The 17,420-nt window shown below is 43.3% G+C and overlaps 1 protein-coding gene across 1 annotated transcript in view; it reads right to left on the reverse strand.

Annotated features, from left to right (window-relative positions):
- The window catches only part of LOC141069241 (uncharacterized), a 36,318-nt gene extending 19,168 nt beyond the window's left edge, over positions 1-17,150 (reverse strand). The window contains exons 1-3 of the mRNA XM_073558694.1: positions 16,729-17,150; positions 4,376-4,708; positions 2,604-2,900 (exon numbers count right to left, since the gene is read on the reverse strand). Coding sequence (XP_073414795.1) covers positions 2,604-2,900; positions 4,376-4,708; positions 16,729-16,822 — 724 coding nt within the window. The 5' untranslated portion in view covers positions 16,823-17,150. The remainder of the gene's footprint in view (positions 1-2,603; positions 2,901-4,375; positions 4,709-16,728) is intronic.
- Positions 17,151-17,420: the final 270 nt, after the last annotated feature.

The following is a 17,420-nucleotide window of genomic DNA, read 5'->3' on the forward strand; positions in this document are numbered from 1 at the left end:
TTCCTAAAAACAATTGTACAAAATTATTGCCAGGTCGTACAACTGATATAGTGGTCAGTAATACTGTTATTATTCCTCCTGTACTCACAGTTAACTGATGCAAAGTTTGTTGAAAGGATAATACTTCTTACAGTCTTCCTCTTCTGAGTAGCAGGCAGCTGTGAGATGCTTGGAAGACGCACACCTAGTATGATCTAGTCTAGAGGAGGAGCTTTACTACTAAGAATTTGCAACACATTTTCACTTTCAGTTTCATACATTGTAAGTAGGGGGGTTGGGGCAGCATGAGGTTAACCAAGTATAAGATTAGATAAGGGCAGTGGAGAACAGTGACACATAAGAAGTAAGAAATGTCTCTATCTCCAGCAGAACTGCTTATCACTGTTGTTCATAGTTTGATAGAACATATATATTTGAGTAACATTTATAAAATTCATATGAAAGTTCAATTATGAAATATTAATACATTTTTTTTAAAGCTGGAGTCGGAGTCGGTACATTTCTACCGACTCCGACTCCAACCAAAACTAACTCCGACTCCACGACTCCGACTCCACAGCCCTGCTTGAAAGGGTTCAAAGGCAGGCTACTAAAATGATAAATGGAGTTGGTTCACTACAATACCCAGAAAGGTTATCAAAATTAGGTCTATTTACTCTAGAAAAGAGAAGACTTAGGGGATACCTAATATATATGTACAAGTATATTAGAGGGCAATACAGAGATCTCTCCAATGAACTGTTTGTACCAAGGACTGTGACAAGAACAAGGGGGCATTCTCTTTGTTTGGAGGAAAGACAATTTCTGCACCAGCACAGAAGAGGGTTCTTCACGGTAACAGCAGTGAGGCTCTGGAATTCTCTTCCTGAGGAAGTGGTGATGGCCAACTCACTGAATGAATTTAAGAAAGGAATGGAGGCTTTTCTTGTGAGTAACAGTATAGAAAGTTACGAATAACAAAATATTATACGTAGATGGTTGACCCAGCTTAGGGGAAGGAATTTTTTTCCCTTTGGAGAAAATTGGCTTCTACTCTGTGGGTTTTTTGCCTTCCCCAGGATTAACAATGCAGAACAGCTGCGCTAAAAATAGGCTGAACTAGATGGACATAAGGTCTTCCTTCAGCCTTCAAAACTATGTTAATATGTTACTACTCCACCAGGGACTCAGATCCTGCAGAGCTAGACGTGTCCCCCTGCTTAAGCCAGTACTTGTCCAGGCCTGTCTGAAGTTTACATGTTTGGAGGAGACAGAATGCTGAGTTGCATCCAAAGAACACTGTCACTGGGCAGTAATGGGAAAACAGGGGACAAGGAACCTGGGCCCCTGAACTGCCCCTCAGGCTAAGGGGGTGCCCTGATTTTCCTTAACTTAGGGGTACACTTGATGGTAGTGAGGCCCAAGTCACCGACCTGTCCCTATCTCCTGTTTAGCCCTGAGCTAAACCCCCAACCCCCTCCCCAGGAGGTGAGACAGGGAAAAAAGTGAACTGCACCAAAAACCAAAGGAAAGATAAAACAGACACCTCAGGGTTAGATCAACTAAAAAAAAACTTAGCTTTATCTGCTGCAATGCACCATACAGCAGAGTAAGGCTCCTGAACTCAACTTTCAGCAGAACCACCACTGCTCCTGATAAGCTGAACCACCACTGCACCAAGTAGCTCCAGTCTTCACGGTTGGTATCAAAAGGAAGTGTATCACCAACAGTTAGCTGCAGCACCTGGTGACCTTTTATAGGAAGGTGGGAGTGGTCACCACCAGCACAGCAGACTAACTAAACATGTAGTAACACCAGCGGCCACCAGGGGGAAAAACTAATATTAACTCCCGATGGCCTGAAAGAAAAAAAGTTTAAATGTGAGCAGCCCAAACTGACACAGATCCAAAAATGGATTGTGACAAACACCATACCTACTGTGAAGCATGGGGGGCAACCTCATGCTTTTGGTCTGTTTCTCTGCAAAGGGACCAGGACGACTGATCCATGTACATGAAAGAATGAGGCCATGTATTGTGAGATTTTGAGTGCAAACCTCCTTCCACCAGCAAGGGCATTGAAGATGAAACATGGATAATGATCCCAAACACACCACCAGGGCAACGAAGGAGTGGCTTTGTAAGAAGCATATTAAGGTCCTGGAGAGGCCTAGTCTCCAGATCTCAACCCCATAGAAAACCTTTGGAGGGATTTGAAAGTTCGTGTTTCCCAGCGACAGGCCCAAAACATCACTGCTCTAGAGGAGATCTGCATGGAGGAATTGGCCAACATACCACCAACAGTGTGTGCCAACCTTGTGAAGACATAGAGAAAACGTTTGACCTCTGTCATTGCCAACAAAGGATATATAACAAAATATTGAGATGAACTTTTGTTGATGACCAAATGCTTATTTTCCACAATAATTTGCAAAATAAATCTTGCCAAATCAGACAAGGTGATTTTCTGGATTTGTTTTCTCATTTTGACTCCCATAGTTGTGGTCTACCTATGACGTCAATTACAGGCCGCTCTCATCTTTTTTAAGTGGGAGAACTTGCACAATTGGTGGCTGACTAAATACTTTTTTCCCCACTGTATGTAGCAAAGTGTTGGGATCTTACCTCCGAAGGTAAGCTGTAATGTTTTCTTGAGCGGAGGAAATATTTTTGGCACCACTTCACAGGAGTAATGAGCCTTGTCATCCCCAAGGACAGGAGTAAAGCAGAAGGAACTTTGCACTGTAAAGCCGTGAGTGTCATTGCCTTCTACCCTCTGTGGGGCAGAGGTGCTGAGAACCGCTCCGTCTCTCATCCACTGGAACGTAATGTCAGGAGATGACAGGTTATTTGCTGAACATTGCAACTCATTAGACTTGTTCATAACGACTGTGGTTCCTTCAAGGCTTATGTGACGAAATTCTGGAGAAAAGACAACATGTAGATCAACAACGAATAATGATATGGTATTATATATGATATTATTATTAGAAATATTATTAAGACTGCCACTGCACCTCAAATAAGATTTCTAGAAAGATCTCTCACAATGTAGTTATTTAGTACATAAATAGAAAAATAACAAAAATTTTGCATTTGATAAGGGCATATTTGTCAAGATGAAAAACGCATTGGGAAGGTTTTACATATTCGCATTTTATCGATTTGCACAAAAAGTTCATTTCAGTCGTGTCAAGAAAACTGTATAGTTGGGTGTCTCCTTCAGCCTCCTCCTAACCCCTTAGTACAAAATGACATACAAATAAATCAGCACTGGGGTCACTGTGTCTGGAGGGGGCTCAGGACGGGAGCCAATTCACTCCCAGTAGACAAAACTGACATTTGTCTCCAACAGCAGTGACCGGAGTTGAGCTCTGATCGCTGCTGTTAACCATTTAGATGCTGCTATCAATCTCTGACAGCTGCTTTTAAATGGAGCTGTTGCCGAAGCAATCGCTTCCCTTGGCACCCACAACGAGGTCAAGGAACACAAATGGGTTATCATAGCATCAGGGATCTTGCTGAAGGCTTCGGTCCCTGCCATCTTGGTCCTCCTGTGAATGTGAGACCGTGATTTGAACTATATATTGCACGGTTGTATTGCAGTGTATAGTATATGTGATCAAACAATCACAGGTTCAAGTCACGTGAGGCAAATAAAGTAAAAAAATAACTTTTTTAAAAGCAGGCAACCAGGTGTAAACAAAAGAAAAGTGTTAATATCTCCAGAACGGCTGCCAACATTAATAGGCAGTAAATTGCAAAAGTGCTTTTATTTTACAAGCACAATCCCACAATGTCCATCTAAAAAGATGGGAATAACCCTTTAATGGACATCTACTGTCCATGACTAGCAGCAGGTCCACCGTGCATCGAATAACTGTGATGTAGTTATAAGACCTGCCCATCAATATCTGGGAAACACTTTACCTTTATATGGACAAAGGACTGAGAAAGCTCAGAGAGTGGGACCTTCAGGACAGTAACCTTACTGGCCTTCTAGATGATTAGTTGGAAGATGAAAACAGACTTGCCAATCCTTAACACCTCAGGAAGGTCTCACTCCATTATTCCGATCAATGGAATTAAAATATGAAGGTGATACATGTTTTCATATACAACAGACCAGCAAACTACAGCTCACTATGTCTGCATGAGGTCAAAATCTTATCTCTGTGACTGAATGTTAGCAAACTATTAAAACATTATCTATCTTTCTATCTATCTATTATCTATCTGTTTGTCTCTATCTATTACCTATCATCTATCTATCATCTGTCTGTCTGTCTCTTTATCTTGTTGAGCTAAAGTTTTTATGATTTTGATATAATGAAGACATTTGTGGTGTAATTTGGAGAATCACACTTAATAGAGTGAGAACTTGAAGGGACACTTACCACTAACAATCAGATTAACAGCTTGTGTCACCTCCTCCGATCCCAGTCGGATACTACAGGAATATAGACCTGCATCGTCCTGCGTGACATCTGGTAGAAATAGTGATGCGTCACCCTTCGCCAGCTGTTCTTCGGAGATGTGTGCGCCAGGTCTGAAAGCAGTGATTGTGTCCACATATGATAACACTTTTTTTCCGTCATGCTTCCAAAACACGTGCACCTGCGCAGGATCCACTGGGGTCACACCCAAAGAAAACATACATCGCAAGACCGCCGTGGTCCCGGGCTCAGACGTAACGGAAGCATTGGAGGTGGTGACCTGTAGCTGAGCACCTGGGAGACACAGACAATTATAGACCATTACAGACCGTTACAGAGTGATATTGTATGAATCACTATAGTAAATTAGGATCTTGGTGCAGAACAATATAGTTTGTGATGACACCAGGGGAAAAGAGCCAGAACATCCGACAGTGTATGACATAGACATTTCTAGTGGTTGCAGTGATTGTACTGCAATATTATAATATCATCTTATGTGGGGTATACGGCCAGACTGCTGTTAAGGGGGTCACCAGATTAACAGTTAATGCTGTTATGGGGGCTTCAGACTACACATCCAGACTGCTGTTATGGGGGGCTTCAGACTACACATCCAGACTGCTGTTATGGGGGGCTTCAGACTACACATCCAGACTGCTGTTATGGGTGGCTTCAGACTACACATCCAGACTGCTGTTATGGGGGGCTTCAGACTACACATCCAGACTGCTGTTATGGGGGGCTTCAGACTACACAACCAGACTGCTGTTATGGGGGGCTTCAGACTACACATCCAGACTGTTGTTATAGGGGGCTCCAGACTACACATTCAGACTGTAGCTATAGGGTCTTGAATAAAAAAGTAGAACATGGTAATTCCAGTAAGTTGGTGCACAAGTAGGATGGTATCCCATAAACTGTATTTAAAAACTTGGCACTCATATGCGATTCATAAGGATGAGAATTTATTGTGAAAAAATCCAAAAAAGACAAGATGTTTCTTTCTGTAACTCGAAAAATGCAAAACCTTTCCTTCTGTAACTCGGATAACACGAGATGTTTTGTTCTATAACTCGGAAAATACTAGACTTTTCAAACTGTAACTCGCCCTTCATCAGTCTCTACCTGGATTAGAGAATGAACGCATATGCGCCACTGGGAAAAGCCATGCAGTATCCACCACTATGCAGAAGGTTTTTCCTTATGTCTGGGGATTCCATGGATGCAAAAGTACACCAAAAACAAAAACCCTTTAAAATTTAGCTTTTAATTATTATATATTAAAATTAAATTCGATAGACAAAAGAATAGATGAACATAACATTTCCCAAAGCCCTCAAAAAAATAGAGGAGATATCTTAATAATTTTTATGTATCAAGGATTTAAGGGTAAAAAAAAATGGTATGATATAAATACAATTAAACCTACACTGAGCCTATTAGGACCCTTTAAAGGGATTCTGTCACCGGAAGTTGCAGGCCTATGTAAATGGCCTGGGTCCGGTCCGATGGGCGGTGTTTGTTCTTTCTCCACCCCATCCGTGGCCCCTGTCCTCGATCTTCTCCGGTATTAGATTAATTCTTCTACTTAGTTCGTGTGTGCGCAAAGCAATCTTGCTTCGCGCACGCACAGTATGCTTTGCCCAACTGCGGGCAAAGCTGATAACCATTACTGCGCATGCGCCGGTACACTATGTCCCGGAACACAGCAAAATACTTCCGGGACATAGTGTACCGGCGCATGCGCAGTAATGATTATCAGCTTTGCCCGCAGTTGGGCAAAGCATACCGCGCGTGCACGAAGCAAGATTACTTTGCGCACGCCCTAATTATGGAGAAGAACTACTCTAATACCGGAGAAGATCGCGGACAGGGGCCACGGATGGGGTGGAGAAAGAAGAACAAACACCGCCCATCGGACCGGACCCAGGCCATTTACATAGGCCTGCAACTTCCGGTGACAGATTCCCTTTAATCTGTCTCCCTGCCTGACTGCGGAAGTTGGCACTCTAAAATTCTATATAGCACCTCCGCTTAATGTCGGCAGTCCCGTCAAATCCCCGCTTACCCCTATTTTAGAGCTATGTAAATAATTCAACATGCATCCAATATACAAAGTGTCTATGATAACACTAAACTGTGGGAAAAGCTGTATCTCGTAGCATTAATATAAACAAATAGATGTCTACTGAAAAAAACTAGGGTTTTCTATGTTTTTCAGATTAAATTCTCAATAGCATTCCCTCAGCTTAGCTACACTGCAGCTATAGGCACCATATAGTAAAGTGCACATATGCTAGAAGCAGATATGTTCATGTAACAAAAGATTGCAAATTCATGAAAAAACCCCATTAGAAATTTCCTAAATACAATCTCACACTTCTGAAAAATAGGAAGGGAACATTTGTATGGATAGATATCATATCACTTATCTAATTAAGTCATCCTAGATACAATGTCCCTTGTCCCATTCATATAATATGTAAATTGCAAATGCATATAAAATGATCATTCACAATATAAAGTGGAAATGCATAGAAAAAAATCAATGAAAATATCAGGAACTTCCTAAATACAGTCTCATCGTTACTCATAGACCAGAAAGAGCATTTTATAGGTGAGCATCATGATAAATCACTTATCTGGTAAATAAATCCCAGTTAGGTTGTCCCTTGTACCGTCCCTATGCGTTTCACCCCCTCCTGTTATCGGGGCTCATCAGGGGACCCAGAGTGGCTCAATGATATTGAGGTCAGGTGGCCACTCACTTTGTTCTGCTTTATCCAATGACAGGTCGACTTGGCCTTGTGTTTTGGATTGTTGCCCTGTTGGAACTTCCAAGTACGTCCTAAGCGCAGCTTCCAGGCTGATTATTGCAAATTTGCTTCCAGCATTTTATGATAACGTGCTGCATTCATCTTTCCTTCAACTTAGACCAAGTTTCCTGTGCCTTTGTAGCTCACACATTCCCAAAACATCAGCGATTCACCTCCATGCTTTACAGTAGGAATGGTGTTCCTTTCATTATAGGCCTTGTTGACCTCTCTCCAAATGTAACGTTTATGGTTGTGGCCAAAAAGTTCAATTTTGGTCTCATCACTCCAAATTACCTTGTTCCAGAAGTTTTGAGTCTTGTCTCTGTGCGGTTTTTCATATTGTAGGCGAGATACTTTGTGGCATTTGCGTAGCAATGGCTTTCTTCTGGTGACTCGACCATGCATCCCATTTTAAGCGCCTCCTTATTGTGCATTTTTAAACAGCCACACCGCTAGTTTTCAGAGAGTCCAGCATTTCAGCTGATGTTATTTGAGGGTTTTTCTTTTCATCCTGAACAATTTTCCTGGCAGTTGTTGGCGACGTTTTTGTTGGTCTACCTGACCGTGATTTTGTTTTTATAGAGCCCCTAATTTTCCATTTGTTAATCACAGTTTGAACGCAGCTGACTGGCATTATCAGTTTCTTGGATATATTTTTGTATCCCTTTCCTGTTTTATGTAGTCCAACTACCTTTTCCTGTTGATCCATTGACAATTCTTTTGCTTTCCCCATGTCTCACAATCCTGAAGCGTCAGTGGCTGGCTGAAAGATGCAAGAGTCTGTCTGGATCCCAAAAACTCAATCAGCTTTTATGTACACACTGATTACAAGAAAACAGGTCACAGGTGAGGATGTTACCTTTAGTAGCCAGTCAAACCCATTTGTGTCAACTTCTGTGCATGTTATCAGGCCAAAATCAGGGTATGTGAACTTTTGATCCGGGCCATTTGGATGTTTTGGGTTGTGTGGAGGAAACAGGACCCGTTCCTCCCACGTCACCAATGTGACGTAGCTACACAGGCACAGCTCTCCGGCGCCCCCTTTGTCTCTCAGGTCAGTAAGGGAACTGCACCTAGAGCAAATGGCCGCCGGGGAGGATGTCCTGTTACAGAGTAAAAGCATCAGCCCAAGATTAATTTTATGGTTTAATTGCCTTAAGGGTGCACTAGATAATTACAGAAATATACAGTAGGCTATACAATGGAATTACTGTGGATTTTCAGTAAAATATAACAATAAAGGTAGAAGAATTAGAGATATTAAGCTGGAGGTCAATTTACCAGATTGTAGGTTGCATGTGGGTGCCGGGAGCTCTGCAGTCCACAGGTACAAGAATCTTAGCTGCCGGACAGACCCCAAAGCATGGGCCGCTGTTCCCCTTGGCAGATCTGTCCCCTGTTCCTTCTTAGATCATCATCATCTGGTTCTTCTGTGAGAGAGACACTCTCTGCCATGGGCTGATAGTTCTTAAGCACACTAGGTCCCTTCCCCTGTGTCAGAGGGTGGGCTAATAATCTCCACCCTTTAGCTCCCTGCAGATCTTATTCCCAATGTCTAAGAAAGGGGGTAACTTTCAACAGCAAGATCGTATCAGGACATGAGAGGTACCAGTGATTTGGTTTGTTTTGCCTGTCGTGTGGAGAGCAAACATGGCCCCATTGGGTCGCTGTGGAGGACCAATCTATGTATCTCAGGCCCCAGAACCCTCACCGCCTCAGGAGTCGCACTGCCAGATGCACGATTTCCTCAGGGTCACTCGGATGTTTTTCATAAGTCCATAACTCAAAAGATGTGCTCATAATCCATGATCCTAGGATGGAGTCGGGGCGGCTGGGAGAGACAATGGATGTGTATTTCCGTGTCTAGCTGACAGGTATATTCTAATTGAAGCCCCCAGGCGCCTTCCTGCCCCATGCTGACGTGCCTCCTACTTGGCTTTGAAGTTCTGTTTTGGGCCTTATCTCATTAACATACTAAAAGACCTTGCTATTCAACATTGGAGCACTAAATCCTGCTTTGTTCAATATGCTTACAGGCCCTGGGGGGGTAGGAGCAGTTAACTCCTTCATCACAGGTTGTTATTATGATTTAAAAAGAGAAAACACAGTAGTTTGACAATAAATGTCTTCACCCAACCACTAACCATGAGTGGAGGAAAAGTTTTGGTGTTATTCATATTCTCTGAAAAAAGACCAAGAAAGCAAAAAAATCTGCGCCGGGGTATGTAACCTTTTGAGCGCATCTGTAATTTAAAAAAAAAAAAAGCGGCTTGAGTTCCCATGTATTTTTAACCCCTTACCTACATTGGACGCAATATTCCGTCCATGTGACCCTGGACCTAATTCCCATGGACGGAATATTACGTCACAGCGATCAGCGGTGCCCACGTGGTGAGCGCCGCTGATCGCGTCCGGGTGTCAGCTGATTATCACAGCTGACACCCGGCACAATGTGTCAGGGGCGATCACGGACCGCCCCCGACACGTTAACCCCTTGCACACCGCGATAAAACACGATCGCGGTGTGCCGGGGTTAAAGGGAAGCATCGGCAGGGAGGGGGCTCCCTCCGTGCTTCCCTGAGCCCCCCACAGCAGCGCAATGTGCAGCGCTGCTGCGGGGGTCTCTTTCCCTACAGGTCCCCGGATCCAAGATGGCGACGGGGACCTTCGGGGGCCTGTAGGGAGCTGACTTCCTCAGTGCCTGCAAAGCGCAGGCATGAGGAAGTCTGCGTCTATGCCTAAGACAGATTGCTGTCACAGGACAGTGATGTCCCCCCTGGCCCCCTGGGACAACCTAATAAAGTTAAAAAAAAAAAAAAAAGTGTAAAAATAATTTAAAAAAAAAAAAAATCGCTAAATAAATTAGAAAAAAAAATATTCCCAAATAAATTCATTTTTTGGAAATAAAAAAAAAGCAATAAAAGTACACATATTTGGTATCGCCACGTCCGTAACGACCTGCCCTATAAAACCGTCCCATTAGTTAAACCCTTTAGCGAATCCCTTAAAAATTAAAAATAAAAAGCGAAGCAAAAAATAATGATTTATTATCATACCGCAGAACAAAAAGTGCAATAACGCGCGATCAAAAAGACGCATATAAATATCCATGGTACCGCGGCATGTCCCGCAAAAAACGTGCCACCATACAGCATCATCAGCGAAAATATAAAAAAGTTATAGCTCGCAGAATAAAGCGATGCAAAAATAATTATTTTTTTTATATAAAATAGTTTTCATTGCATAAAACCGCCAAAACATAAAAAAAGACATAAATGAGGTATCGCTGTAACCGTACTGACCCGAAGAATAAAACCGCTTTATCAATTTTACCGCACGCAGAATGGTATAAACGCACCCCCCAAAAGAAATTCATGAAACCCTGGTTTTTGTTCATTCTGCGTCCCAAAAATCGGAATAAAAAGCGATCAAAAAATGTCACGTCCCCGAAAATGATACCAATAAAAACGTCAACTCGTCCTGCAAAAAATAAGACCTCACATGACTCGGTGGGTCAAAATACGGAAAAATTATAGCTCTCTATATGTGGTGATGCAAAAACTATTTTTACAATAAAAAGCGTCTTTTAGCGTGCGACAGCTGCCAAAAATAAAAACCCGCTATAAATAGTAAATCAAACCCCCCGTTGTCACCCCCTTAGTTAGGGAAAAATAATAAAATTAAAAGAAAATGTATCTATTTCCATTTTCCCATTAGGGTTAGGGCTAGGGTTAGGGCTGAGATTAGGGTTAGTGGTGTGTTGGGGTTAGGGTTGGAGTTAGAATTGGGGGTTGCCACTGTTTGGGCACATCAGGTGCTCTCCAAGTGCAACATGGCGTCGGATCTCAATTCCGGCCAATTCTGCGTTGAAAAATTCAAATAGTGATCCTTCCCTTCCAAGCTCTGCCATGCGCCCAAACAGTGTTTTACCCCCACATATAGGGTATCAGCCTTCTCAGGACAAATTGCAAAACAACTTTTGGGGTCCAATTTCTCCTGTTACCCTTAGGAAAATAAAAAATTGGGGGCAAAAATATCATTTTTGGTGAAAAAAATGATTTTTTTATTTTCACGCCCGAGCGTTATAAACTTCTGTGAATCACTTGGTTCAAAGTGCTCACCACACATCTAGATAAGTTCCGTTGGGGGTCTAGTTTCCAAAATGGGGTCACTTGTGGGGAGTTTCAGTAGTTTAGGTACACCAGGGGCTCTCCAAACGCACATGACACCCGCAGACCCCCTACCCTTGGTACGCATGTGTTGTGTAGCCTAGCCTGTTGGCGCCCAGACTGAGGAGCAAGTAGGAGGCAGTGTCGGAGACTGGCATCTACGCCAAGGGGTGGCTTGGTCTGTACGCCACGGTTCTCTTGGTCGACTTTCCACGGTCGCCAGCGTCACTTAGTGGCGTCCGCAGTTGCGACGCCGCACGCTTAAGTAGGTCTAGAGGGACTCTGACCCTGTGTCCTTGGGGCTGAGTCCTGTGACCTGATACTGAGCAACATGACACCCACAGACCATTCCATCAAAGTCTGCATTCCAAAACGTCACTACTTCCCTTCCGAGCCCCGACGTGGGCCCATACAGTAGTTTTCTCCCACATATGGGGTATCAGCGTACTCAGGACAAATTGGACAACAACTTTTGGGGTCCAATTTCTCCTGGTACCATTGGGAAAATAAAAAAAATGGTGACTAAATGATCATGTTTGTGGAAAAAACACGATTTTTTTATTTTCACGCCCAGGTATTATAAACTTCTGTGAAGCACTGGGGGGTTCAAAGTTCTCACCAAACATCTAGATAAGTTCCTTGGGGGTCTAGTTTCCAAAATGGTGTCATTTGTGGGGGGTTTCCACTGTTTTGGTACATCGGGTGCTTTCCAAACGCGACATGGTGTCCGATCTCAATTCCAGCCAAAAACGTCAAATGGCGTTGCTTCCCTTCTGAGCTCTGCCATGCGCCCAAATAGTGGTTTACCCCCACATGTGGGGTATCAGCGTACTCAGGACAAATTGCACAATAGCTTTTAGGGTCCTGTTACCCTTGGAAAAATAAGAATTGAGGGTGAAAAGATCATTTTTGTGGAAAAAATATGATTTTTTAATTGTACCGCTGTACGTTATAAACTTCTGTGAAGCCCTTGTGGGTTCAAAGTTCTCACCACATGTCTAGATAGGTTCCTTGGGGGGTCTAGTTTCCAAAATAGGGTTACTTGTGGGGGGTTTCCACTGTTTATGTACATCAGGGGCTCTCCAAACGCGACATGGCGTCCGATCTGAATTCCAGCCAATTTTGCATTGAAAAAGTCAAACGGCGCTCCTTTCCTTCTGAGCTCTGCCATGCGCCGAAACAGTGGTTCCCCCCCACATATCAGGTATCAGCGTACTCAGGACAAATTGCACAATAACTTTTGCAGTCCAATTTCTCCTGTTACCCTTGGTAAAATAAAAAAAATTGAACCTGAAGTATTTTTTTTGTAAAAAAAGTTAAATGTTCATTTTTTTTAAATATTCAAAAAATTCCTGTGACGCACCTAAAGGGTTAATAAATTTCTTGAATATGGTTTTGAGCACCTTAAGGGGTGCAGTTTTTAGAATGGTGTCACTTTTGGGTATTTTCTATCATATAGACTTCGCAAAGTGGCTTCAAATGTGATGTGGTCCGTAAAAATAAAATGGTGTTGCAAAAATGAGAAATCGCTGGTCAATTTTTAACCCTTATAACTTCCTAACAAAAAAAAATTTTGTTCCAAAATTGTGCTGATGTAAAGTAAACATGTGGGAAATGTTACTTATCAAGTTTTTTGTGTGCCGTATCTCTGTGATTTAAGGGCATAAAAATTCAAAGTTGGAAAATTTTTTTCACAAATAAACGCAAGTTATTTGAATGAAATTTTACCACTAACATCAAGTACAATATGTCATGAGAAAACAATGTCAGAATCAGTGGGATCCATGGAAGCGTTCCAGAGTTATCTATAATAATAAATGCCCTAAGCAACTTCCGGTTGTAACAACTTCCGTCCAGTTGTAACCGGTGACGTCACCGCACACCTCTTTCCATGTTAACCCTCAACACACACACTCCACTCACGTTTCACCATCTCCACTCACGTCCACTCACTCTTTCACTCCACATACGACCCTTTCTCTCCCTCCATCTCTCATACTCACGCCGTCATCGCCGCTGATCCACGATCCCCGACATCATCTTCCGCCGGCGCCATCCTGGATCCAGACGTCCTCCACGCCGGCGACATGTTCTTGCGGCGACGCCATTTTGGATCGGCGAAATCCCGCGATAGTCAAGATGGCGTCGCCACAAGAACATGTCGCCGGCGAGGACGACGTCGGGATCCAAAATGGCGTCGACGAAAACTCGCGAGATTTCGCCAACGCCATTTTGGATCCCGACGTCGTCCACGCCGGCGACATGTTCTTCCGGCGACGCCATCTTGACTATCGCGGGATTTCATGATACTCAAGATGGCGTCGCCGCAAGAACATGTCGCCGGTGTGGACAACGTCTGGATCCAGGATGGCGCCGGCGGAAGAAGATGTCGGGGATCGTGGAGCAGCGGCGATGACGGCGTGAGTATGAGAGACGGAGTGAGAGAAGGGGTCGTATGTGGAGTGAAAGAGTGAGTGGAGATGGTGAAAGGTGAGAGGAGTGTGTGTTGAGGAGTGTGTGTGTTGAGGGTTAACATGGCAAGAGGTGTGATGCTATCGCATCCTCCCGATTCGATAGCATCGGGCCATAATCTAGTTACCTCATAAAGGGACAGTGGTCAGAATTGTAAAAATTGGCCCGGGAGTTAACGTGCAAACCACCCTTGGTAGTGAAGGGGTTAATAGCCAGCCAGGCAAAACTCAAAACTGGGGGATGCAGTCCTCAGCTATCAGCGTTAGCAAGGCTGATTAGCAAGAATAGAGGGTTCCCCACTCCAATTTTTTAAATTATTTAAATAAATAATTTAAAAAAAACAGCGTTGAGTCCTCCCCATTTTTGACAACCAACCTTGCTAAAGCAGACAGCTCGATGCTGGTATTCTCAGACTGGTAAGTGGCCATGGATAGGTGAGGGATTTTGTTTTTTATTCTTGTTTTATTACAGTAGACGAGGGCTTTGGTGGAATTAGGTGTTAGGTGAGTATAACTGGGATATTTTTAGATAAAAAAGTGAGTGTTTTGTTTTGTTTCAAATAAAGGACTTTATTCTGGCTGTGTCTTTATTTACCATATAACTATAGGATTAGTAATGGATATGTGTCTCTCCTTTACTAAGCCGTGGGCTTGATGTCACCGGACAATACAAAAGTGACATCAACCCCACAAATATTAACCCCACTTGAATAGATGTGTCTTTTCTGTGCGGCTGAGGGCTGCTATTTTTAGGCTGGTGGGGTCAATATCCATGGCCCCTTACCAGCCTCATGATACCAGCCCCCCCAGCTGTCTGCTTTAGCAAGGCTGGTTGTCAAAAATGGGGAGGGCCCCCACACTGTTCTTTTAAGTTATTTATTTAAATGATTAAAAAAACTGAGTAGAGACTCCTCTATTCTTGATAATCAACCTTGCTGACAGCTGAGGGTTGCAGCCCTGAGCTGTGAGTTTGGCTTGGCTGGTTATCAAAAATAGGGGGGAACCCACTTTGTTGTTTTTTTTAATTATTTACAGTGAAGGCGTCGGCTGATGAATATTTCCATCAGCCGCTCCTGCTATCACTGTTATTAGCAGCAGCAGGCGTTGGCTGATGGAAGCAGTAGTCCATCAGCTGACACCAATAACCGGTGGTAAACTTTATACCTCCGATCACAGCTGCGTGCTCACACTGTCTTGACAGCGTGGGAACCGCGGCTGTCTGACCGGCAATAATGATTTTACTGCCGATCAGAAGTGGTGTTTGCGGCGCTGTCATGCTCATGACAGCATGGCAAACACTGGATGTTCGAGCCCCCTATTCAAGTTAATGGGGTCCGGGTACTGCTCTAGTGCCTGAACAAGAACTTTCTATAACTGTTCGACCGGACCCGAACGTCCAGGTGTCCGCCCATCTCTAATTGTGAATGTTCCCCGTTAGCTCTTGTTGTGTATAAAAAAAAAAAAATAGAAAAAAAAATATTGCAAACAATTGTAAATAAAATACATATATCTTAGGTTCACATCACCACAAGTAAAAACAAGAAAATAGTAGTCGAAATAGTAAAGTGAGTGAGGTTTCTCCACCATGTCCACAACATTGCCTTTGAGTATCTGCTTACTTAGGAACAATATAACAGTGCACTTGTGAGTGATGCCATCTGTGATGTATACCCGTTTTACTAGTTGGCTGTAATAATGAGCTTTAATGTTGAAAACTTATAAAGTTTAACCCTTAGAGAGGTTGCCTGGGCAAAATTATAATGCCAGCAGCAGTGGGTTGGAATAACCATTCAAAGCGTCAGTAGGACCGCTGAGACGTGTGATTGGCTGCCATGGTCAGGTGTCTCCAGCAGCGTGTCATCGCTGATGTCACCGAGGACATGCTGCTGCTGCTAATGGTGTCACAGGTTTGTTTTTTATGTTAAATGAGAATTGTACATGCCATGATGAATTCATGAGAATATGGCCTAAGAAAGGTGCTGTTATATTTTGGGGAATACAATGATTTAATTAATTCTTATTCCCATCTCCAAGAGCCTATCCCAATATGTAGTAGGTGTAATAATAATAATATTAGAAAACAACTCCAATTAGAAATGTAGTATAGTTCTCCTAATTTACCCCATGTGCAGGGCATTGCAGTAGCTTAGGTATCCATGGTTACTACCACTCATATAGTGACAGTGGTTAGTGGTAGTAACCATAGATACCTGATCTACTGCAATGCCCTGCACATGGGGTAAGTGACATAGCAAATTAGAAGAATTATACTACATTTCTAATTGGAGATGTTTTCTAATATTATTATTATATTATTATACCTACTACATATTGGGATAGGATCTTGGGGATGGTAATACCCCTTTAAAATAGCAGACAGGATAGGAGTGGTGGTAGGACCGCACTAGCCAAAATGATATAATATGATATTTTCATGTGTCTATAGTAGTAGTCAGTTGTAAGAATATGTTGCAGGATTTTCTGTGCCTGAGCGTCTGAATGGGGCAGACTCTGCACAACGTGCATGGATTTCTGCAATTTCCATTCACATGCGTGATACATGTAATGATAGAGAAGCTCAGTAACACACAATGATACCAGCAGTGGGATAGTACTCAGCGTCACGTCTGGAGACACAGGTGTGTAGTATATACAGACCTATTCAGGATGAAACCGATGAATGTGGATTAAGACCCTATACAGACTATATGGATGTCATCATACTGTGTGCATCGTGTGATCCCAGGATGTGAAATGCTGCAGATGCTCTGCCGTCCACACACAAAGCATCACAAGGGCAAACGCTGTAATAGAGCTCTGCAGAATGGATGCATCCTCATTAAAGCCATACTCACACGCAGCTGTCACCAGGAGCAGCAGGATCAGGAGCAGGGAGGACATGGTCACAGAAAGGAAAGGAGCAGGGCCTCGCAGATGTCCTAAAACCATTGTCAGTCACATCACAACCAGTTACACCGCCATGTCTCCTCCTACAGGGGCTGTGAGACCTCATGAGTGGTACAGGAATGCAAGCCCCCATGTAAGAGACATTAACGAGGATGGATGAAGGCAGCCTGCATGATCTGGGGGTGGATGTGACTGCTCAGGGACTTGTGTAGCTACGAGGGAGCACACTGCGCTGTGCAAATGTAACACTGAATCTTAGAGATGAACACAGTGCTGGCTCCAGGTTTTTGAGGGCCCCGGGAGAAAGAGTCTCAGTGGGCCCCCCCTTTAACACATACCACGATTTATGCCGTGTGACATCCGTGGTGCCAGCCAAAAACGGACTTGTCTCCGTGTGGATCAAACGGACACTAGCTCTGTGGCGAAACACGTACATGTGAAGGAGACTATTGATTAGTAGTGTACGTATGAAAGAAAGAACAGAGAATGAAAGAACAGAGAGAACAGAAAGAGAGAAAGAAAGAACAGAGCGAAAGAAAGGAAGAAGAGAGAAAGAAAGAACAGAGAGAAAGAGAAAGAAAGAGGGGGAAGAAAGAAAGAACATAGAGAAAGAACGAATGAGGGGAAAGAAAGAACTGAG

Source organism: Dendrobates tinctorius, unplaced genomic scaffold (assembly GCF_039654945.1).
Source record: "Dendrobates tinctorius isolate UK_male_01 unplaced genomic scaffold, ASM3965494v1 ptg000257l, whole genome shotgun sequence".
Classification (NCBI taxonomy): domain Eukaryota; kingdom Metazoa; phylum Chordata; class Amphibia; order Anura; family Dendrobatidae; genus Dendrobates; species Dendrobates tinctorius.